Source organism: Propithecus coquereli, unplaced genomic scaffold (assembly GCF_000956105.1).
Source record: "Propithecus coquereli isolate 6110/MARCELLA unplaced genomic scaffold, Pcoq_1.0 Scaffold63, whole genome shotgun sequence".
NCBI classification, from domain to species: Eukaryota; Metazoa; Chordata; class Mammalia; order Primates; family Indriidae; genus Propithecus; species Propithecus coquereli.
In genome coordinates, this window is record NW_012152285.1 from 1,126,095 (window position 1) to 1,152,711 (window position 26,617).

Sequence of the window (26,617 nt, forward strand, 5' to 3'; positions counted from 1 at the left end):
GGCAGGCTTCTAAGAACACACCGTGTGCTGGAATCTTGCAGTAATACAATAAACTCAGCACATATTGACTAAGTCTAGCTGCGTCTTAAAGTAAAAATGAAAAGAAGATAGAGAAGGTCAGAGACTTAGGACCTAAACTGATTCCAATTCTGTTACTTAGGAAAAAATCCAACCCACAAAATTGAGTGAGTTTTAAAGAGAAAACAAACAAGCACAAGCACACATGAAAGGCAGAGGCATTAAACCGGATCCACTTTGAATTGTTTGGGCACCAGGTGCATTCCATTTTGCATAGGTCTTCTCTATGTCATTGATATAGGAGTTATGTCAAAAAATACCAGTTTACCAAATGATGTGATCTATTTCTTTGTCATCACAAAATCTTCTAAACATCCATTATGGTAAACCATCTCTAACACATTTAACCATTACACATAACAGACCGTAGCAATTCATTATCACAAGTGTCACCACAAGCAAAGCCCTCAGGTGGTCTCCCTAATTATTTCACACTAATTAGCTCAGATAGTAAAAGGTTCTGTTTTATTACCTTGATGCAAGTGACTGATGCTTCGGAATATTTAATTCTGTCATATTTCATTTTAAAAGTAAAAATGTCATCACCTGGATAATAAAGCTTTTTATTGTGCTTTAATATTGTCAATAGGTAAAACATTACAGAAAAAAAAAGATTATTTTTTTCAAATCCCTTAGCCTGATATGATAGCTCAATTGCAATTTACTTTCTTTTTTTTTATGTTGAGCTTCATTAATTAAATGCTGTTCCAGTATTTAGCTTCACATTGTTAAAACCAGAGACAAAGGCCACATATATGAAAACTTTAGGAGACAACATTAGCCTTGTTAATTTTTTACCTTGTATACAAAATACGTATTTAATTTTCTCTTTACTACTTAAATAACTCAAATATTAATTCCGTGGTGCTTTTTAAGTGCTTTCTAATCCTACGTATTTAGTCTCGTGATCATAACAGTCATCATTCTCCTTTCCTCCATTGTCATAACCACCACGTTTCCATGGAAACTGTGGAGAAAGAATAAAATGGTAAAACACTTCCATTTTAGGTCTAAGTTGACAGGGCTGTTTTTAATAGGCACCTCAATTATTTACGCAGATAAGAATATGTACAGTGGTCTAATAAATGATATAAATTAATGGTTGATCTTTTAAAAACAGAAAATTATGTTTCTAGCTAAAGGAACTTAACCGTTTCTGTTAAGAGCTACTTACTTGGTGGTTAGACTTGTGGGAGTTTTTGTTTTCTTATGTAAAAATAAAATAATAAAAAAAATAATATCTTTAAAAAGAACTAGTTATTTGTATACTCTTGATAAATACATTTTAATCTTTACTAAATATCACAAAACCAGTATAGCTATGTTTTAGACATAACATTTAGAATAGAAAAATAATTCTTCAATGCACATAAGGGATTTAGAGATGTCTTCTCTTCTAAAACCTACTCAAAGCTTTGTCCAAAGTATTGATTACTTCCCACATTTTGCCCCTCTAAAAATCATCCATTAAAAAGAAGCAACCAATTTTAACTTAAATGTAAGTTATCTGTATCTGAATTTCTGAAGGGATCCAGAGGAAACTGGCTATAGTGCTTGCTTCGAGAAAGGAAGATTTGTCTCTTGCTCTCTATATATTTTAAGTTATTTGTTGTTGCTGTTTGTTAAACAAGGTATAGTTATTACTTACTTGAAGAGAAATGTAGACAGTCTCCTGAAATAGAGATCCTATTATAGTTAATAAAAAGCCAGGGAGTTAAATGAGGCTTCAAATCGTTTTAAAATGTTTGAGTCAAACAGTGGAGTCACATATTAGAGTTGAGTAAAATCTACAGCTTTTGATAGAGAAAACTGAAACTGCTTCTTTTTGACAGAGAAAACTGAGACTGCTTCTTTTTGCTTTTCTCACAGTAGAAATAGTGGACAGTTTCTAAAATGGCATATTTTTCCTTTAATATTTCCTCTATGAAGACGGCGAGCTTGGCGAATGGCTGAGAAAATGGGGGCACTTTGTTGCTCCAGGAGAACTCAGGAGCAATTGCTTTTAACTGCTGGCACTTCCTGTCTGCAAAAAATTATAGGCTAAAGGGAAGAGATTGTGAAATTCATTACGACAACATAGAAATTAAGATTTCGGCAAAGACAAAAATTAATGGAAGCACAAGTGACGTGGATATTGCAAAGCCTTTGCCTCAACTGTCTCTGACAGGGAAGTTGCTTAAGTAAAAAAAAAATAAAAAATAAAAAACCATGGCTTATTATGTTTTCTAACACTCACAGATGAGGTCTTAGTCCTCTTAACTCAAAACGTAAAGAAGGAATTTCTAATGCAAACTAAGTTTGACATCCAAACAAATATATAGTTTTTTTCTTTTTATATAAATATTTAATATCTTAGCTACTAACTCTATGGGGGATATGGTATTTATTGATACCTGGAAAAAAATTTAGTTTAATTGGTAGCATAAGCCAAGTTCTTATCCTTGACTTCCTTCTAAAATAATAAAAGTCCCTTTGAGATATGAACATTGATGGAAAGTGAGGTATCAACACAAAAAGCTTAATGTGAAAGTCTTTCTTAAGGAATCATATATCTATTACAGGTCCTAACTGAATACACTCCTCTCTTAGAATAAAGTGAGAATGCTGCTAGATTAGATAGAGCATACCGCAAGTTAAATAATATGCTTATGTTAAAAGATCACTCCCCAACTTTATTTTTCCTTCCTAAAAAGGCCTAGAAGCAAAGAAATCCAGAAGTGATCTCACTTTTTTAGCACCATTTCTGGCTAAAAGGAGCAAGAATTGCTTGAGAAATGGGTCATTTGAGGCCCAGGGGAAGAAATGTACATGAAAAACCTAGGGCATCTTGTTATCCAGAAAGCAAAGGAACTATTGGGAACTAATGAGTTGTATCAAAAGGACAAGGGGCCAACCTGAAGAGGCTCCTACAGACAAATTGACTGAACACATTGAATATATATAAATCTATGAATTCACAGTGATACCAAAAATGAGAAAAAATAAAATTGAAAAATCTCATTTGTTACCAAAAGATCACTAAGGCACCAGTTATTTACTTTGGAAATTGATAATTAATGGGAAAGAATAAAAGCATTCATCCTGCCTGTCTTGAATGAATACTATGAGGGTAAACAGTGTATCAGATTCCTAGTTGATGAGAGAAGGTTTTTGTCGAGCAGAATTCCAGTTAATAGATTGAATAAATATAAAGAATAAATATAAACAAATACAAATATATAAATAAATATAAAGAAAGATAGAATTGAATAATTATTATATTAAACCTAATGAGATAGTTGATTCAGGCAATGATCATCATCATATATTAAAACATTTAACAAGTGATTGATTGGAAACTTTATAATAAAAGGATTAGATTGTTACCTTTTAAGTGACTGATTCTACGTTAGGTAGCTGCAAGTGAAACAAGCAGGCTATTTGCCTTTTGTTTTAATGCAATATTGAAGCACACTAAACCTCCTATGAAATCTTCTTGCCAAAAAAGTTGAGCATGAATCTGATTGGTCCTTTAGGTTTAATGAACCTTTAAAGAAGCTATCAAGAGGTAAGGTAGATGATATTATTTAGAAGCAGTAAGACAATCTGAAATGAGGGATCTACACCAGGACTGCTGATTCCATTTCTTTAACGATGATTAGGGGGACTCTTCTAAATTAAAGGAGGCCTAAAGAGACATGACCAACATGTAATGTATGTGAATTCTTTTAATGCTGAGTCAAACAAATCAACCCTTAAAAAAGAGATATTTGAGAAAATTGAGGAAAATTCAATAATGACTAGGTGCTCATTTTATTAAGTGTGATGATAATATTGTGGTTATGTAGGAAAAGTGTCCTTGTTTTTAGAAGATACCTATGGAAGAATGTATTTAGAGGAAATTATATGATATTAGTGATTTGTTTTAAAACACATCAATAAAAAATTTTTTTAAAGAATTAGGCAAAGCAATTGTGGCAAAAGGTTGATAACTTGAATCTGGGCAACATATACAAGGGGAGGGGTTTGTTTCACTGTTTTCTGTGCTTGAAAGTTTACATAATAACATGGTTTAAAAATTTATCTTATACAAATATGCATGTGAAATGGTTAGGAATCTAAAAGTGCATGTATGGGCTTTGGCGATAGACATTAGAGAGCCAATGTAAATCTCGGTTCTACCATATTTACGAGTTGTGTCACCATGGGTTAAATTCCCAAGGTCTCAGTTTCTTAGTCTGTACATTTAGGGAAAATCAGAATATTTTCCTAATGGAGTTATTAGTAGGATTATAAATGAGGTAATTTTTTAAAAAGTTTTATTCAGAATATTACAGGAGTACAATGCTTATGCACTACTTGAGACAAAGTTATAAGTGTGCCCATGACTCACATAGTGTACATTGTATCCATTAGGTATGATTTCAACCATTTCCTCCTCCTCCCGTTCCAACTGCTTGATTTCCGTTGAGTTTTACTTCCATCTGTGCACATGAGTGCTGTTCGGTTAGTTCCAATTTAAAAATAGTATGGAGATTCCTCAAAGAACTAAAAGTAGACCTATTATTTGACCCAGCAATCCCACTACTGGGTATTTACCCAAAGGAAAAAAAATCATTTTATCAAAAAGACACCGGTACTCAAATGTTTATAGCAGCACAATTCACAATTTCAAAGATGTGGAAACAACCCAAGTGCCCATCAATACATGAATGGATTAATAAAATGTGGTATATGTATACCATGGAGTACTACTCAGCCATAAAAAATAAATTAATTCCTTTTATAATAATCTGGATGGAACTGGAGGCCATTCTCCTTAGTGAAGTATCACAAGAATGGAAAATAAATGAGGTAATTTGTGCTTGGCACATACTAACTGCTGATAAATGATACTGATGGCCAACAAATGTCAGTCATCATTATCATTAATTATCACCGTATTCATAATTATTAAAACATATAAGTAGAATAGGATCATTATATTTACATAGCATTTTAACATTTAACAAAGTGCTTTCAAAGGCATTTGTCTGCCTCATTAATAATAATGTGTTTGGTTTTAATAGACTACATTTGAATTTTCCAGATTCTCTGGGATTTGGGTTGTTTGATTACTTGGGCATTTTAATTACTGGTATTTATTTTGTGAAAGTTATGTTCATAAATCATCAATTCTCAAAGAATGAATGAAGTACTGAATACAAATAGACTTCATTTTATAGTTTAGAAATTTATGGACTCTTGCTGATTTTCCACATCCTCACTATTATTAGTATGTACTACAGCAAGACTAATTCAGACTACTTGAACTTTCTGGCTGTAGAGTTTTCATAAGTAGAACTTATATTATATTTTATAGCAAATAGATGCTATGTCTCTAATGAATGCAGGGATAAATCCACATTGATGAACATATGTGGTGATTATAGGATTATTGAAGCTTTCAGATTCTGAAGAGACAGCTTAAGGACATAAATGAGAACACTCATTATTAAAGAGGAGGCTTTAAAAAACTGCCAGCAGTCCCCGATGGCAGGATAAATTTATTTTTCGCATTTGTTGCATCTGTCAACAGAAGCCAAATATTACAATGTGATCAGTAACATTCTTTTAAAATGCAGTGAGGACTCAAAATCCACTAATTTGAGAACTGGTGAATGGAAATGAATTACTAGGACCTGAGGGGTCTAGGGTGAACAAAGGACACTCTTGACCTTGTTCAGCTCCTCAATCACAAACACATACCTGCAGGGACCGGGAAGGCTGCTAAGTATAAAGGAAGTTTTAAACTGCACTTGTATCAAAACTTTGTCAGCAATCATATCTTATAACACTATAGATGACAGAAACAATAGATATTTGCAAATGAATCTATATGAGTAAAATCCTTCCTTGGCTCGAAACATTCCTATAATTTTTCTTTATACAGAAAAGCATTTTGATAAAAATACATAAAAACCATTGACTGATATAGATGCTCCTTCTGAGTGCTCAAATAGCATTACATATTTCCCTCTTTTTTAAATAATACCACAATTAATAACATAATTGCTGCATTTCTTATTAGATTTTAATTTTCTCAAGGGGGAGAACATATCCTCTGTTTTGTATTCTTTTTGCCTAGTATGTATCTGGCATGCTTGAAAAATGTTGGCTTAATTAATTCTTCATAATAATGATGTACTGTTCTTTGCATATGGAGATAACACAACCAGCCCATCACTAGATTGACATGTGAAAGATGTATACCTTGTCCCTCTCACTTGCTTGTCTTCTCCTTGGATTCCATTGTACACATTTTCAAGGTAATTGTTTGACCAAGGGCATAGGAATAATCTGTAGCCACAGGTAAGTCTAACTATTCAATGCACAATAGAAAAACGACAGTGATCTAGCACCTCTTATATTTTCCTGGACAGAGCTTGAGCCCATTATCCAAAGTGAGATATCACAAGATCAGAAGAATAGGCTCCATATATACTTGTCATCAAATTGGCACTGACAGATCTATGGTGCTCACGTGGTAGTAATATTCTCCAGGGATTAGGGGGTTGGGGGGCTAAACTCACAACTAATGGATGCAGTGAGCATTGTAGAGGGGAAGGGCATGCCTCTAATCCTCGCTTGGATGAGGCAAAGACATAAAATGTAACCAAAATGTTTGTACCCTCATAATATCCTGAAATAAATAAAAAAAATAGAAATTGAAATTACATTGAATAGTACCACTGATTTGGGAGGGGAGCATATATATTGATTCCTTTATTGTGGCTTCCAAACGTTTTTGACTCCAGTCTACATTAAGAAATAATTTTTCATCATATTCATCCTTTGTATATATGAATATAAAAAAGTATGAAGAAATATAACTACTACTACATACCATGCACTCTGCTATAATAAAAAATGCTGGTTATAATCCACTAAACAAACTTCATGACCCCCTAGTGGTTTGTAGCACAAAGTCTGAAAAACATTGTAAAAGATCTACTGTTTTATAATAATCCCAGAAGTCTTCTATTTTTATTAATTTCCTTGGTTTTTTTTTTTTTTAACAATCCTAGATCCTATGTCTTCCCAATCTTTGCTTTCTTCTTTTGCACAAAAATTCCAACATTCCCTTCATTTCAAATGCCCACTTACAGCATCTGAGGATGTATAGATGACAGCACCTTGTGGACTGACATAGTTCACTTGTTTCTGGCTCTTTCCTCAATCAGGAGGAAGTCAAAGAACAGTGTTTGGCTCTTGGAAGCATTTGGGGAATAGTAATCATGTCAATGGGCAGCAGGACGACAGTACAGCATTGTGTTGTCGGAGTCTATTGTTAGTGATTACCACAAAGGCGGAATTTAAAGAATGTCGTGCCCTTTATTTTTAAAAGTTAATGAAACCATGTCGACAGAACTTGTAAAAATGCCGCTATTTGGAGAGACAGTCAAATTTGTGACTTCTAGTTCTCAAAAGCACCTCTATTTTTGCCTGTAGCCTACTCATTCTCTTTTGTGGTGCATTCAATTTCACAATGCACACTTGTAGCATATTACCAATGTAATATCAGTTCTCTATTATAGATGTTCATTTTACATAAAATCTGTTTTTGTGTTTTCTGTCTTAATACAATGCCATGTTTTACTATTATAACCCAAGGCGTTATATGAATAGATAGAAAATTTATTATATTATACATAAAGTAATTACACTTGAGGCTATTATAGCAACTTAACATCTAATGCAAAAAATGCCAGTCAACAATGTGTGGAAACAAACTGAGAATGCTGTTTTCCCAGCTTCAGTAAATCTACGAACTCTAACATCTTAAAACAATAACAAAGTTTTAGCATCCAACTGAGCGAAATTCTCCCAGTGAATTAATTATCCCATAATGCTTGACATTCTGCTCTTTGAAGGAGTAAAAATAATTTTTCTAAATCTTGAGTATTAGAGAGAAACCTGGAACATTTAATTGAATGTAGATAAATTATTTTGTACACTTTGGTTTCATTCTAGCATTTGAATTAATCAGATTTTGGCAAACCCTGCCCTTGTAGAGCTTAAAGTCTTGTCAAATGCCAATTGTGATAACTTTCTTGCTGCACATAAACTTTTCTCTTGGAAGTGAAACTATAGGAAGGTAAGGCTCATTTTCAACATTTCATAAAATTCTATGCCTGATACTAATATAATTTTAGTGTTGTTATCCCAAATAATTTTGTATTTAGTTTTCTTCTACTTATATCAATGGTTCTCAAATGGGTAGTGGTTTTGTCCCCCAACTCCCTTTGGAATATATTTGGTAATGTCTAGACATTTTTGATGGTCTCTACTCAGGGGTTGGTAGATACGATACACTATTGGCATCCTATGGGTAAAGGCCAGTAATGATACTAAACATGCTACAATGTACAAGACAGCCCACTACAACAAAGAATTATCTAGCCCAAAATGTCAATAGCGCTGACATATAAAATCCCTTATTTATATGTATAGCTGTGTAATACTTCTAAGAATACAAAAAATAGCAAAAGGCTGAGGTTTATAAAAACAAGCTTATGAATAAATTAATTTAGGTATAATGTTTATGAAACTGTTAAAATCTTATGATGGAAATTGATAAACAACGGCACTTCTAGAAGGAAATTCAGTCTCTGTAAATTGAACAATGTAGCATGATTTCGAAAACAGTGTTCTAATTCTTGAGTACTCTGTACTAATCACAGCAGCAGAGATTCCTTATAAAAAAAATCACAGGTTGAACCATATGAAATTGCCATTTAGTTGGCTAAAAATGGTCAAATATTGGTAATTTCATATGGTCAACTCTAATGAAATGAATTTCCTAACTATGTCATTTTGATTTTCTTGAATAGCAATATCATTGAAAAGAAAAACATTAACAAAATAAAATATCGTAGATGCAAGAAAGGACCAAGACTGGCATAAACACCTAAGATTTGACTGGAGTGTTGAGGGGAGAGCACTGGACTAGAGAGGCACCTATGGTGACTGAAAGCTTAGGAGGTTAGGGTGGTCAAATGGGGGGTGATTTTTGATTTTGTCTCCCCACAAAATCTGCAGCCCCACCTCCCCAACCTGGTTCAGACTGGCCCAGAGACAAGAGGGATTTCCCCTTGCAGGGAAGAGAAAAGCAGAAGAATCCCACTGGCCTCCACTGCCACCACAGATATCTACAGTCTTCATTACTGGAGAATCCCACAGTCCTCAAAAGCCCTGAGCCCAGTTTGGAGAGCTACTGGGAATTCACACAGCAACACTGTTCCAGATTAGGAGCCCAAGGTGTGCACTTCTCACCTCACACTCAGTCCACGTGGGCCAAGCTGCTGCAGCATGGTCCCATCTTGAGACTAAAGCCACCTATGGAGTGCATGTTCCTTAAGGGGCCAGTAGCCATTGCACCTTTCTCCAGCACTGGGGCTCCATGTTTATTCCCCCAAGCCCACGCTAGTGGCTGAATGCCACAACACCAGCTACATGAAGACTGGGCCCAGGATTGGCTGTGACTCTGGTCCTGTACAGCAGGGAAACCAGCTCCCACCACCTGCACTTCTAGCTGGAGGAACAATCTGGCCATCCTACCCAGCGTGAACCCAGCCTTAAGCCTCTGCAACTGGGAGAGATCCCTTAGCTGCCTTGCAGCTAACACACCCCCAGACTGTCAGAATCACTACACACCAGGGCCCAGGGCCTGAGAAACAGTCCTATAGGCTTTCCCCTACAGGTACACCCCCCAGGCCAATCAAGAAACTGGTCAGTAATAAAAAGTCACCCAAGAAAGAAAAGTCCAAGACTGCATGGCATTGGTGAATTCTACCAAACATTTAAAAAAGAATTAATACCAATTCTTCTCAAACTATTCCAAAAAATTGAAGTGGAGGGAACTCTTCCTAACTCATTCTACAAGGCCAGCATAACCCTGATACCAAAACCAGTCAAGGACACAGCAACAACAAAAAAGAAAACTACAGGCCAATATCACTGATGAACATCTTCAATAAAATATTAGCAACTGAATCCAACAACATATCAAAAAGATAATACATCACTATCAAGTGGCGTTTATCCCAGGAATGCAAGGATAATTCAACATACACAAATCAGTAACATGATACATAGCATCAACAGAACAAAGAACAAAAACCATATGATCATGTCAATAGATGAAGAAAAACTAATATAGAATTTGATAAAATTCATCATCATTTTTATCATAACAACTCAACAAATTAGGTATAGAAGGTACAGACCTTAACACAATAAAAGCCATATATGGCAACACCACAGCTAACATCATAATGAATGGAGAAAAGCTGAAAGTTTTTCCTCTAAGAACTGGAAAAAGGTAAAAATGCCCATTCTCGCCATTCTATTTGACATAGTAATGGAAGTTCTAGTCAGAGAAATTAGGCAAGAGAAACAAATAGAGGACATCTAATTTAGAAAGGAGGAAGTCAAATTGGCCCTGTTTGTAGATGACATGATCTTATATGGAGAGAAGCCTAAGGATGCTGCAACATATATTCTTAGAACTGATAAATAAATTCAGTAAAATTGCAGGATACAAAAACAACATACGAAAATCAGTAGTGTTTCTATATTCGAATGATGAACTAGCTGAAAAAGAAATCAAGAAGGTGATCCTATTTATGATAACTATAAAAAATATATAGGAATGAATTTAATTGAGGAAGAGAAAGACTTCTACAATAAAACTACAAAACACTGATGACAGAAATTAAAGAGGATACAAAGAAATGGAAAGATATCCCATACTCATGGGTCAGAAGAATTAATTTTGTTAAAATGACCATACTGTGCAAAGCAATCTACAGATTCAATGTAATCCCTATTAAAATACCAATGACATTCTTCACAGAAATAGGAAAAACAATGCTAAAATTTGTATGGAACCAAAAAAGAGCCTGAATAGCCAAATCATACTGAGCTAAAAAAACAAAATTGAAGACATCACTACCAGACTTCAAATTATATTGCAAAGCTGTAGTAGCCAAAACAGCATGGTAGTAGCATAAAAACAGACACATAGATCAATGGAATAGAATACAGAACACAGAAATTAATTCACCTGTCTACAATTGATTGTTAACAAAGTGACCAACAGCTTTCACCGTGGAAAGGACAGTCTTTTTAATAACGGTGCTGGAAAAACTGGATATCCATATGCAGAAGAATGAAACTAGACCACCACCTTTCACCCTATACGAAAATCAACTCAAAATTGATCAAAAACCTAAATGTAAGACCTGAAGCCATAAACCTATTAAGAGAAAACACAGGGGAAATGCTTCAGGACATTGGTCTGAGAAAAGAACTTATGAATAAGACCTCAAAATGACAGCCAACAAAAGCAAAAGTAAATATACGAGATTATATCAAACAAAAAAGTTTACCCAGAAAAAAAAAAAAAACAATCAACAAAGTGAAAAGAATGGGAGAAAATTTTGCAGACTATTCATCCAACAGGGGATTAATTTCCAGGATATACAAGGAACTCAAACATCTCAACAGCAAAAAAAAACAAACAATCCAAAAAAAAAAAATGGGCAAATGATCTGAACAGACATTCCTCTAAAAAAGACATACAAATGGCCAACAAATATATGAAAAAATGCTCCACATCATTAATCATTAGGGAAATACAAAATAAAAACCACAATGAGATATTATCTCACCCTAGTTAGAATGGCAATTATCAAAAAGACAAAAAACAATAAATACTTGCAAGGATATGAAGAAAAGGGAACTCATACGCTATTGGTGGATATGTAAACTGGTACAGCCATCATGGAGAACAGTATGGGCATTACTTTAAAAACTACAAATAGAACTACCATATGGTCCAGCAATCCCACTACTGGGCATTTAGTCAAAGGAAAGGAAATTGGTACATTTAAGAGACATGGGCACCCTCATGTTTATTGCAGAACTATTCACGATAGCTAAGTTGTGGAATCAACCTAGGTATCCAAAACAGATGAATGTATAAAGAAACTGTGCTATATATACACAATGGAATACTATTTAGCCATAAAAATAGAATGAAATCCTGTCTTTCAAGACAACATGGATGGAACTAGAGGACATTATGTTGAGTGAAATAAGCCAGGATCACAAAGTTGAACACTGCATGTTATCATTCATATAGGGAAGCTAAAACAAGTTGATCCCATAGAAGTATTAATACATTAACTGTCACAAGAGTTGTATTTAACTCACTCTAGTTTTGACCCTGGGGCTGTGTGAAACATATATAAAATCTCATTGATGTTCTTATTGTTATAATTAATGTTGACAATTTAATTCTAAAAATGTGGATTAAATGAATAGAAGTCAATACATTTCATTTTTCTACTTATGTTGACCTTTAAATTATGCTCAAACTTTTTATTCTATTTTCATAATAAAACACTGTGGCCCCAAGGAAATGTTTCTGTTTTTTGTGTGTGGCAGTCAATGTGTTAATAAAAAATAGAACAGCGGTTACTAGAGGCTAGGAAGGGTAGGGTGGAGAGGGGATAGGTAGAGATTTGTTAAAGAATACAAAATACAGCTAGATGGAAGGAATAAGTTCTAGTGTTCTATGCCACTGTAGGATGACTATCTAATTTCAAATAGCTAGAAAGAGAATATTGAATGTTCTCAACACAAAGAAATGGTAAATGTTTGAGAAGATGGATAAGCTAAGTACCCTGATCTGATCACTACATAAACTTCACTATGTATCCTATAAATAGGTACATTTGTTACATGTCAATTATAAAATATTATAGATGCATTTAAATAACAATGTAGACAAAAAGGGAATTATATTAAGCAGATAATGTGCCTTGCCTTTGGGGTTCTACTAAGGAACAAAGAAGTAAGATCTTTCTGTTTTTGAATATTATCTATTTGGTTGCAGAGAATATGTGTGCTTCTTAGAGGAAGAAGCATTCTTACTTTTTATGATTTCTCAGTGTGGATTATGAATGCAATAAACAGTTAAAAATATGAGCTATAAAAACATAACCTGTATAATGCATAACCTGTGTAATTTTTAATGCAATAGTTTTATATTAAATCTCTTTGGTTTTTAAAAAATGAGGTATGATAATCACGGCTTGATGAGTAATTAAATGCTTCTCTAATATTCCTGTTTTCTTGAACTCCCTACCTGCACTCCTACATTCATTGGCATAGGAAGTTGTTGGTCTGATCACTCGTGTCGGTGCAGAAGAGAATATGAATATTAATCAATGTGTATGTCGACAGCTTTTTGAAGAAAGGGGCTCATATACCCTCCTTGCTCTTGCTGTCACTCAAAAAACACCATCTGCTTATAAAGGTGTCGTCTCTTCAATGGCCTTTTTTGTTTAACCTCAAGGCAACTTCTTGAAGCCATTTCAAATGCAGAATTGTTACAAAGGCTAAAACATATTCTTCATCATTAATTTAAATGTTTGAGTATATATTAAAGTTAAGGGGCTTGACAGGAAAAACCATGAGCCTCATCAAGAGGAGTACACAAGAATAATCTGCTCACTAGCATAGTGAGCAAGGGAACTTAATTTGGGAAAACAGCTCCTGGAACAATATGGAAACATTCTGATAAGCCAATTTTACTGGCATCATAGACAAGCTGTGCTGAAAAAAATTGTCAGGTCATTTCAAGAAAAACTTAGAAAAACTGATGAGGAATTACTTAAAGAGCCAATGAGTCACACTTCTCCAAGTCCTTAAACTAAAAGTGGTCTTAAATTTATCACTTTAAGAAGATACCTTATCCCCTTTGCCAGGACGTTAGGATTATTACTCTCCAATATGCTCAATCAGTAACTTATTCAGGTTGTCTAAAATGTTTGTACAGTTTTTTAATATTAGAGTGATAGCTTTTGTTTTATATCTCTACATGTCTGATATACTTCAGGCTGATTGCCTGAAGTAATTAATAGAGTTTATAAAGTTGACTAATGTTTGCAACTTATACATTGGAGGAAAATAGTGTAATACATGCAAATGTCTCTGTGCACCAGTCATGTTTCACTTCTATATCTTATCTTACTCAAATAACAATTTAAAGAAGTAAATAAACATGGTTTATTATGTTCGTTGTATCAAAACAATTTATGCTACCCCTTAAATTCATCATTTAAAAATCATTCCTTTCTAAATGGATTCACGTGGGAAATACTAGCATACCATTTTCCAGTTTCAAAGGAACTCTATAATTTTCTAATGGCATTTTATTGAAAGATAGCATGGCTTATTATCATATCTAAATGTCATATTGGAAAGAGAAAATTGTATGTATAATGATAAAAATGAAAAATGCTGTTTCTAAAGGCTAATTTATTTAATTACTATGAATTATCAAAATGTACTTCAAAACTATGTTATTTTTGATGTAAATAGTTTGAGTAAAGTAAGCACCTTAACAGCAAGACTTTCAGATTATAAGACAAAAGAAATACAACTTAGTGATGTTCATTAAAATATTGACCCACAAAGTATTCCATGATCCTTAAGGGTCTGTTTTTTGTTAATAGCCAAAAAGATGTCCTCATTATAAATTTAGAAAATCAGCAAAGGTGAAAATATTGTTTGTATAAAAGAGAGTTATGCTTCTAAAAGAATGCCTTGTTAATGTGCACATTCTAAGCATATTAAAGTCTAAAGCTAACAACTAGAAAGGAATTCAAAATTGTCATTTTACAGATTAGGAAACAGTCCTGGAGGGACTAAGGCTCTTGCTTGAGTTCACATGGGGAAGTTAGTGGCAGTGCTGCAACTAAGACGGGCTCTCCACACTCCCAAGTAACATTCCTCTCACCATCAGAATATGGCCTCATAATGCTCAACACTGAGCATTAGCCTTGCTCTCACTAGGTTGAAAAGTTTTCTCTCTAAAATGGCTCAACCTCATATGCAAAGTAGATTTAGAACAATGCTGTATATTCACTCCAGTGATAGGGGACTGCCTTCATTTAAGAAAAGGCATTTTGGCCAAAGATGATTTTCCACATGAACTACTGAGAACATAAAGGGATATACTAGGTATTATTCCTTTCTGCTTTTTAAAAAGTATCATATCTCAAACAGGCTTTAGGACTATATAAAAGCATCCAGAAAGGACACATACATTGGTCTGCTATAATTTCTACGGAAGTTTGGGGCTTCCAAAAGGCCGAATTCATTGCCATATGGGACCAAATTATCCTTAGAGGTTAAGGAGCTCCTAGTGTTTTGGAAGTAATTTTCAATTGTCATTAGTTAATACAGCGATAATGGAAAGAAATCATCTTTCCTTTTCAGAAGAAGGAAATGGAGTCAGCAATCAAATGACTTGTCTATTTTCACCAAGGAAGTCAGCAGCACTAGAATTTTCAATTATCTTTAGTCCTTTGCTCTTTCTATTAGAAAAGGTTGCATGCAAGGACATACTAGGATTCACATTTATGAAGTCTTGTTACCTAGGGAGTCTCAAACATGAGAGCCACAAAGAAGAAATTAGCAATGGCCTTTGAGAGCTTTAAAATTTTTGATAACACAGGAAAAAAAAAACATACTCCTATCCAAGGCCAAATAGTTTTATCCTGAAAATCATTTTTTAAACAAGCAACCAAATTGGTCTCACTGCACATGAAAAATTTACTTTGATGCTCTCTGTAGTCACAAATCACACTGAAGTATTTATCTATTAGCATTGGTGGCCTTAGAAACTGTTCTATACCTCTTTCTAGCCTGATAACAAGTATGGAATTTAGACAGCAAACAGCTCTTGAAAGGCTGAAAGCCAATGTATCAGTTCAGGGCCGACTGCTGAAAATTTTTCAAGTCTCCTATCTTTTGCCCTGCAATAAAACGAAAAATAACTTTTATTGTCCAGAATGGGGCTGTTTTCAGACTACTCACCCTACAAGTGGTCAGCAAGTTCTAATTCTGCTTTGGGGGCTATTTCATAATGCTACTCTCAGTGCTTTTTTCCATTTAATTGGCATATCACTCTCATTTTGGAACAGGATATTGCTCTCTTGAATTCTTTCCATAGGGGGAAAACAGTTTTCCAGGCTCATCTTTCTGAGAACTGTTTAGATCCAGACCAAGTTGTTTTAAGTAAATTGTTGATAAGATTGTGGTAATACTAAAATTTTTACTATAAAATGCCTGGAAGAAAAACGCTAATAAATATCACCTAACCCCAGCGAGAATGGCTTTTATCAAAATTCCCAAAACAGTGGATGCAGAGAGAAAAGAACACTCATACACTGCTGGTGGGACTGCAAACGAGTGCAACCTCTATGGAAAATAGTATGGAGATTTCTCAAAGAACTAAAAGTAGACCTACCATTTGATCCAGCAATCTCACTACTAGGTATTTATCCAAAGGAAAAAAAATCATTTTGTCAAACAGACACTTGCACTAGAATGTTTATTGTAGCACAATTCACAATTGTAAAGATGTGGAATCAACCCAAGTGCTCACCAATACATGAGTGGATCAATAAAATGTGGTATATGTATATCATGGAGTATTACTCAGTCATAAAAATGAGCTAATAACTTTTGCAACAATCTGGATGGAACTGGAGACCATTCTCCTAAGTGAAATATCTCAAGAGTGGACAAATAAACACCACAGGTACTCACTATTAAGTTGTAACTACCCCGATCAGCACTCGTGTGCACAGATGGAAGTAAAACTCAACGAAATCAGGCAACTGGGAGCGGGGAGGAGGGATGGGTGAAATAATACCTAACAGGTACAATGTACACTAACTGGGTGATGGGCACACTTATGACTTTGACTCAAGCAGTACAGAGGCAATCCATGTAACCAAAACATTTGCACCCCGTAATATTCTGAAATTAAAAAAAAGAGGCCCAAACTTCAAATTCAGTGTGTTGAAAAGAGCAATGGAGTACCCTTTTGTACTCCATCGTACATTTAAAATATCATGTTTGTTAGATACTGGATGAGATGACCCTGGTGCATTTTAAAAGCTATTACCAAACAATGTAGATCTCACTTCTGATTTGCATGGTCTCATGGGTATTTGATGAGTGAATTTTCAAAGGCCTGAGTAACAACAGCAGTGAAGAGCAACCTCCCTGTGACAATCGCAGTGAGCGACTAAAGGGTTGTCTCTGTGAATGAAATGTAAGGAGAGAACATCTTTTACTGCTGTCACATTGTATCAAACACCAAGGCTCACCACCATTACAAAAATAATCCTGAAAATATCAGACAGACTAAATTGTTCCTTTGAAAATAAATTTGTAAGCAGAAGGACAGCTTTAAATCAGTGAGGTCTAATTATGAAAATAAGAGAAAAATATTTATAGACTATTCCATCCAAAAGCCAAAGTGTATAGACAGGAGATATTCTCAATAGTTCTTTCAGAGAGTCAGAGGAGTGGAAAGGTGGGTGACTGTGGTACTTCACTGATGAGTGGCAAGAAGTTAGAGCAGCCCTGGGGTCTCCAATGATTTTGTGTCTCTCTCTCTTTTCCTGCATAGATGATAAGGGCCCTGTTCTACATACTAGCCTTATTTCTGGCTCACTACCATAGTTACATCCTTATTGTTTCTTTTTAATTTTTTCTTTCCATATTATGCAAATCTATTATAAATGTTTTGGGGGGACAAGGCAGAGAATGAGTGAATAAATTTAGGTACATGGAAAGAAGAGCTGGGTAGGTGGTGATTCCAAGGTGGGTTTTTATTAATGTTAAGTTTTGGGCAAATTTGGGCATCCTTGCTCAGTGTCCCTCTTTCCTCTTTGTGCTCAGATGAAGGCTTATGCTATTTCTGGAGGAAAAGGAGCTTATGTACAAATTTATGCCATGATATTAGGAAAGTCTTTTTATCCATCTTAGGAGAATTTATTGTTTTTACAGTCTCTTTAGAGAGTGGGCAATATTTAAACTTAAAAGAATGCCACCTAGTATAAGACAGAAGTGTGAAGACCTTCTTGATGAAGAAATCATATCACAAAGTAGCGTAAATCTTATCCATGGAGAATGGTCTGACTCTTAAAATTTGAAGAGGTCTGCAAAGACAAGAGGTCTTATCTATGAGAGATAAAAGGACCTGAAATTCAGTTTTAAACTCTCTCCCTCTCTACTGGTTTTAACATGTTTACATCTCACTTAATATTGAAGATCCATCATCTTCCATTTACACATTTCTGGCTATTTTACTTGAGCTTTCTTATAATTTGGCATAAGCTCATTGAATCTTTCAGATTCCTTTTCAGCCCATGTTAGGGGGTTCCATTCTTATCACTCCATTTTAAAATGAAAATGAACCAGTGATTTGGTAAATCCAATTGGCATTTGTTAACTAACACACTAGAATTCACAGCAACATACACTATCATTGTCTCCTCCTCCATTCTTGAAACACACTGCTATAGACTGTACTCCCTCAAAATTCGTATTTTGAAACCTAATCCCCATTGTGATGGTGTTGGGAGGTGGAGCCTCTGGGAAGTTATTGGGTCATAAGGACGAACCCACATTTATGGGATTAGTGCTCTTATAAAAGAGACCCCAGAGAGCTCATTTTTCCCTTCTGCCAGGTGAGATTACAGCAAAAAGATATCTGTCTATAAACCAGGAAATAGGCAGACACTGAATCTGCCAGTGCCTTAATCTTGGATTTCCCAGCCTCCAGAACTGTGAGAAATAAATTTTTACTGTTTATAAGAAACTCAGTTTATGGTATTTTGTTATAGCAGCTTGAATGAACTAAGATACATACTCTGTTCTTGGCTTCTGTGATGCCACATGTGTCTGGTTTTCCTTCTACTTTCCATCTCTCCTTCTCAGTGTTTTTTCATGGGGGGAGGGGACAAAATTCTTCTCCTTTCTCTAAGTTTTAAATGCTAACATTCTTCAAAAATCAATCCTGGTTGTCATGCTCTTCTCATTCTCTATTTCCGATCTCACCCACATCTTTAATTACCATCTGTCATCTAAATGTTCATTATTCTCAAATTCACATCAACTTCTCTGAGCTCCAGACCTACCTAAGCATGTCTCAAAAATACCTTATATTTAACCCGTCCAAAAATCAGTTCACAATCATCCCACTCTCCAAACCTGGTAACCATACAATCTTTCTCCATCTTAGTGAATTCCATGACCTCCCTCTAATTTTCAGACCAAAAATCCCTGTATTGTCCTTGATCTTTCTCTCCACTCACCACCTTATCTACTTCCTAAAGAAGACCTATTGGCTTTGCCACCTAAATATCTCTCAAATGCTTTTTCTATTCACACCTCCCTCATTCTAGTCATGTCTACCACCAAATTTAACTTGAAAAATATTCTGATTATTGTCCCTGTTTTACTTTACACTCTTCTAATAACAGTGAAAAAAATGCCTAATTATAAAGCAACTCATCTCATTTGCCAGCTTAGGAGTCCGAAATGATTTCTCCAATTTGTTAACATGGCCTACAAAGTCTTGCAAGATTTGGTTTCTGCCATTCTCTCCTTTATGATCTCTTTTTTTCATATGTTCTAAGTCCCAGACATATTGGTATTTCGGTTGCTTGAATATGTAATGTTGTTTCCTACCTTGAGGGCTTTTTACATTCTGTTCCTCTGTCTATAATGCTCTCCGTATCTCTTTGCCTAGCTAATACCTACTAATTCTTGCCTAGCCAGCACCAGCTAATTCTTCAGAATTCAAGTCAAATCACTTCCTCACGGAAGCCTTCCTAGAAAGATTAGTGTGTGTTTCTCTCCTTCACTGGACCGTAATCTCCATGAAGGTAAGGAGCATGTCTATTTTATTCACTGTTTTATATATGGCATTTTGTAGGCACACAGAAAATATTTGTTGAATAAACGAATACATACGAAGAGCATGAACACGGGTGATGCTGGTGCATGAGGAGTTGCAGAGTCATTTCAGGGGGTCTTTGAATCTATATGTATACCAAGTGATGTTGTAGATTAAAAAAACATGACTATGCTCATTTGGAGACTTTACATGGATTTTGACATGAGAAAGAGTTCCTCATGGAGAACAAGGTTGGATGTCATCAACTTAGATCACAACTAAATGCATTTACAAATCTATATTCATATCGCTGTCAGAACTTCTCAATCGAAGAGCTTAGGTATAGAACCCTTCAGCCTTCAGGAGGGCAAGATAGACCCTAGGGCAGCTGAACCAATTGGTATAATACACTTGTACTCATTATCTATTAGTGCCATAACATAAAATAAAACACCCCTAGATGGGACATATTTGAAGGTATTTTTTGTTGTTGTTATTTGGTGCTTTTTTTTTAAAGAAGTGATGAGATGTTATCTTCAAAAGCAAAATAAATTGAAACAACAAGGCTACAACTTGAATTAGTCTAGAACACTGGGTTTCCATTCATTGTGTTATCAGATACCATTAGAATAATATTTATGAAGAGTTATACAATAGTATTATAAATGCTCATATGATGATAATAAATGGAAAAAAGCAAGACATAAAATTTTAAATGCACTCTCAGTACAATTGTAAAACACAAAGATAGGTAATAGCAGTTGCATTTGGTTTAAACTGTTTTCTTTTTCTTTCTCTATATTGCCATATTATTCCTAGTAAAAGTACATTTTAATAAAAATAGACATCATTACAAAACAAAAAATCACTGTTTAATTTTTGTTCACCCTCTGTTTGACCCTCATCTGGGAATATAGCTGTGGCATATGTAAATCATCTTATAAAAGTTCAACTTTTATATTAGAGATTTTCATGATAAAGTATTAAAATTAACATGCTAAGTTGAAATATATATATAGGCTTTTTATTTAAAGAAAGAGCTTTTTTACTTATAATTACTGAGTACAGTATTCAGCAATGAAGATATCAATGACAGCATAACTTGAAAATATTTCATTTAAAATATAGGCTATACTTATATATCATAAATACTTAACATAAAATAAAATATTTATTTTTTCTTTTGGTATTTCTGGATGGTTATGATTTTTTACAAGGCAAGGCTTAAATGTGGAAATAGGGCTCTATACTCAAACAGTATAATCTCACAATAATTATCATAACTTATTCTTAGAACGAAATAGTGAAAATCATCATTGAATTACATATCAGTCTCTCTACTAAACTGTAAGATGATCCATAGTATTGGAAATTCTGTTTTCTATTTGGTATGCACATTATAAAGCACAATGCCTGACTCATCATAAGTAAATTTCTAAATGTTCATTAAATGAATGAATACATATTCTCAAAGGGAGATAATATGTGCCTTTCATTATATGTGAGACTTTCTGCTCCAAATAAGGTTTAACGAGCCTTATCTTTCATCTGATGCTGTCTCTTCTAATGTCTTTGTGATTATAACTTCATGTTTTAAAAAGAGAAGCCCTCAGTGAATAATTAACAGCAATTAAGAGAAGTTTAAACATAAAGGCAAAATTTCCGCCAAGAATAATTATCTTTATAGAAAATATATCTCATGGGACAGGCTGAGGGCACACATCCTACAGGAGAGGAGTAGTGAGAACCATTCACTGGAATATTTCTCTTGAGCCAATCTTCCTAGACCAGCTACCTGAGCCGAATGCTTGGTATAGTTTTTCAGAAAGGCATCATCTGTACTTTTTGTGGAATCTTTCTGCCATTGAACCTGATTATGCTAACAGCTAAGGAGACTCTCACATTTGAATTTTTAAATGTCTCAACTGTATCAATCTTTACAGTCAGTCTTACTTTTTTCTCTTCTGACCCAAAGAAGCATAGTCAATAAGACAATACCAGTAATGATTTTACATGGATAAATAACATAATCATTTCAGTTGGGTTTTACGAAATATTACTGTAATCTTCTACGGATTTTGCAAAATCAACGGACCGTGAAAAAAAATAAAGCTTATAAAGTGTAGCCAAATCAACACTTCAGTTCTAAATGGTCTAGACCTTGCAATCTATATGGAAATTTAGAGGCATTAACAGAATTATCCAGGGAGTTTGGATTAATCGGAGCCTGTTTTTAGTTCCTGCAATGTTGGCAAACCTTTTAAATCCCTTAAATACAAAGTGAAGTTTCAATGAACTTATGGGGAAGGAATTCAATAGAGAAAGACAACAATGCTAATACAAATAGAGGTATTAAACTGGTTAGTTCAACTAAAAAGCTTTCCCTAGGGAATAATTCACAGTTTGCTTTCTCCGAGTGACAGGATACCTAATTAAGAGATATCTTCACCTTCAGAAATCTTCAGATATTAATTATTTATTAGAAGGCTAATGCTAACAGTGTAAAAAGCATAACAACTTCTCCAGCATTTATTTATTTGTTTATTTACTTGGTTATTTTGGGGAATAAAAATCACATTATCAATCTCTCTAGAACTCAGATCAAAGGTTTTAGACATCGTTTTCATAAACTTTTACCATTGTTCTAAATAATAATCAATATTAAGAAATGTGGACTATGTATTAGTTTGGGTTTAGTATGAATTGAACAGAAAATTCAAACAAATCTGTCCCAGTTGAAATTTGCTGAGACAGTAGATCTTGAGAGTTCTCAACACACACACACACACACACACACACACACACACACACACACACACAGAATAACTATGTGAGGTGATGGATGTGTTAATTAGCTTGATTGTGGTAATCTTTCACAATGTATACATATATCAAATCATCATGTTATACACTTTAAATGTATTGAATTTTTATTTGACAATTATACCTCAATAAAAGAGAGAAAGAAGTACAAATATAATGGTTAAATTATAATCTATCAAATCTATGGGTCAAATAACAATATTTGGAGCCACCTTAATATAGATAGTCATTCCATTGTCCTTTGTTCCTTAATTATAATTGAACTCTCTTTTAACCAAATGTTACTATTTATATAAAAAAGATATTTATTGATATTTTCTAGGCAAGATTTAATTTTATTAAGTAAGAATATGTTACTTACATAAGACTAAAGACTTCTTGCCCAGGTAAAATTAGTTTTACGTGATAGATATGGAATGATTATCTGTTAATAAATCATATACCAAATGCACTAAGATATATTTCCAGTTATTTCTTCTATTAACAATAGCATCCACTTTTATAGCCCTTTATAATTTACAAAATATTTTTACATAATGCCATCAATTAAATCTCAAAAACACCATTTTAAAAGTGTGAAAACTTAGATCAAGAGACAGATGTTCAGCGTCATGGTCAAGATCACTTGCCTGGTAATCACAAAGCCAGGAGCAGAACCCAAGGCTTCTGGCCTTTGTTCAGGTTCAATTTTTTTTTTTTTTATATCGATCGATTGTTTTCCAACATTAAGAATTGTTGCCACACCTACCTTCTAACTGTCTGAATCTGCATTTCAGTGTGTTAATTTTCCTTACTACCTCTCACTGAAGTATGTGCAAATGAATCCATTAATGGCCAAAATTCATGAGATGTGCACACAGTTATCTTTATAAAGTCAACAGGACACTGAGAAAGATATGACTAATTCACAATCACTTCCCATCACTGATTAAGTTGAAGCCTGTGATCAGCCTCAACTTTGGGTGGAGTAAATAAGAGTTCTACAAAAACTTTCATTAGTGAATCTCTCTGAAGTTTAATAGAGAAACAGAAATAGATCAAAGTAGCAAGGATACATTAGCCTAAGAAGACCTTTAACTTCTTCCAGTAACTCAAGTAGATTTTAGATGAATTTTCAAGATTACCATCAGTCATTTAACACATTTATACTTAGTATTATAAAATACAGGTATAATAATATAATTATGTAAACAAAGGCTTTTAATAATTTTTATAAAAGGGCATTTTATAACTTTTACAAAACAGCATTTTATAACTTTTAAACTAATAAGGCACTTTAAATGGCCTTGGTGAGATTAGTAACAACACCAGAAACTACACTCTAAACTGAGTATGAAGGTGTATTTTAGCCTATTATAGAAAACCCAAATGACTAATACTAATTACCCAGAATATAGGCAATTCCAATGACTACATGGAGTTTGATGTCACAACTGGCAGTGTAACTTCCTGAGCAAACTTTAGAAGGTACTGTCAGCATTCAACATTAGGGCTTAAGTCTATGGCCCTCCAAAGTTCAGAAGGGCAAAAGCAAACTATATTGAGGAGGGATTGTGAATATATTTGTATAGTTTTGAAAATGATATAATTTTATGGGGTTAGCATGGGGTATAGTTCTTAATATTTTAGTTACAGATCAAATTTTTTCATCTTCATAAATTCTCAAAGGAAATTGTCTTACTTCTTTTTATTTTTAGGTTAATACAAAGCCAAACCAATCAAATTCTGCCTTGAACTATCTATTTCATGCTATTTTTTGTCAACTTAATTCTTCAGTTGTGCCGTATGATATCAAATACTAAAATGATTTGGTGGAAAGAGAGGAAGATTATTTAGATTAGTGGTTTTTTAAAATAACTTAAAAATTTTGCAGAGAAAGCTAATCTCAAACTGTTTCAAATCTGTCAGAAATAAAGTTTTTTTTTAAAGCAAAGTATCCTTGCAGACAGAATTGTATTTTTTCATACAACATGACAACTAATGGGATATTTACCATCTCACAGCATTTTCATATTAGTAACATCAAAGTTCAATGTAATGATGAATTTGCACAGGAAAATATTTCTAGCCTTATTATTTTCCATACAATTCCTCAGACAACTATTGAACATAGCTACCATTTGTTGAGAAAGTATTTTCGGTTGGTACGAGAAATAACGTGTTTACATTCATTTGTTTATACTGGATTTTAAACTAACCATTTTCACTTGTTGAGATGATCTTCATCACAAAATTAAGGCTTCATGTTTAAAGAGACATACTATGTAAGCATACTATGTAATAAAACCTTGAACAGTTTGCTTCTTTTCCCTCTTACGTAATTAATTTCTTCCTGGCAGAGTGTCAGGCTTTGTTAAGTACAACAAAATATTTGATCTTATTTCAATTCAAAATCATATTTAAAACCAAGAGTAAGGCCAAAGTAAAAAAATGTTACTTACTTTGCTTTAGCTTCTGCATCTTCATATGCTTTGTTAGAAACATCATCCAGCCCTCCAATCAAATGCTTGAAAGAGCTGTCAGAGGAAAAACACAGTGATTAGGATAAATCTTTTACAAGTAGGAACAATAGCAACCTAATCAATGATATAATGAAACAATATAAAGACATTTAAATAAAAATAAATTCAAGCATTTAATCTAAATACATTGTTAAGAAAGATATCAGATAATGATATTTTCCTTGACTAGAATATAAACTCTATAAGAACAGAGAATTCTTCTACTTTGTCCACTTTTATAGTTTCCAGAGCCTAAACATATCTGGCAACTGTATCTGGCAAGCGCAGGTATTCAAAGAATTGAGTGGAATAAAGTCTGTGACACACTAATTGATATATATCACAAACTTAATGATTCACTTAATTATAATACTGAAATAACAAAAGATCTGCCAATTATGACATGCCTGGATATCTATAATATAAAATATTATAGAGCCAACACATAATGAATACACACATATATGCTAGAATCACCCTTGAAAATTACTGAATAAAACAAGATACAGTAACTTATGCATACTACATTTTGGTAACCACTGAACTAGACTGAATGAAGTGACAAAATTAAAATCTAAACTCAAAAGTCTGGGGATTCACATGATAATCAGGGCCTCACTTACCTGGTGCTCATATGCCAGGCATTGCACTATGCATTTTACACATAGTAACAAATATTGATATTTTAATAGTACAATGATTCTATAAGTTAGCATTATTATCCCCACTTTATAGACGAGGATACTAAAGCATGAGAAGTTAAGAAACTAGCCCAAAGTCATACATCCAAAGTGTGAAGACTAATTGAAAGGAGGTGATCATTTTTCATACTCTTAAAACCTGCACTGTACTGCCTATCCAAACCACTAAGCCTTGAAGATAATTATCAAATCCCTAGCAATATCCTGGATTTGGGTGGAGAGTTTTTAAAGTGCTATAAGAAACTACATTTTAATTTTAAACCTCTATAATTTTAATACATATAAATGGTTTGTGTGTTGTATTAAGCAATAAATTATACATGGTCAAGTTATGAAATGTAGAAAAATGCTTGCTGATTTAAAATTGAAATGTTGTTTCATTGCTTTTACATATACTTAAAAAAATAACTAAAAAGAGGAACATGACATCTTACTCGGGGCTGGCTGGAGGGGGATGGAGCAGCTGTTATCACAGACCCTTGGGTAATGATCTCATCTGGGTGGCAGGGTAACTAGAATGCTGGGCTAAATACATTCCAAGTATTTCTATACAAAAAACGGACCCCAGAAACTCATTAGAAAGAGGCCCAGGGAATCAAGAATCACATTAAAGTATATAAAGTTTTCTTTAATGAATTATATTAATTCATGCCAAATGAATGAATGCTGAATGAATAATAGGCAGTAGTCTCTATAAAGTTTTCAAAAATATATTATCTATG

The 26,617-nt window shown here is 33.9% G+C and overlaps 1 protein-coding gene across 2 annotated transcripts in view; it reads right to left on the minus strand.

Annotated features, from left to right (window-relative positions):
• The window catches only part of PRKG1 (protein kinase, cGMP-dependent, type I), a 1,343,769-nt gene that overhangs the window by 75,585 nt on the left and 1,241,567 nt on the right, over positions 1 to 26,617 (minus strand). For both annotated transcript variants that reach the window (XM_012659754.1, XM_012659753.1), the window contains exon 9: positions 25,135 to 25,209. In XM_012659754.1, the coding sequence (XP_012515208.1) occupies positions 25,135 to 25,209 (75 nt within the window). The remainder of the gene's footprint in view (positions 1 to 25,134; positions 25,210 to 26,617) is intronic.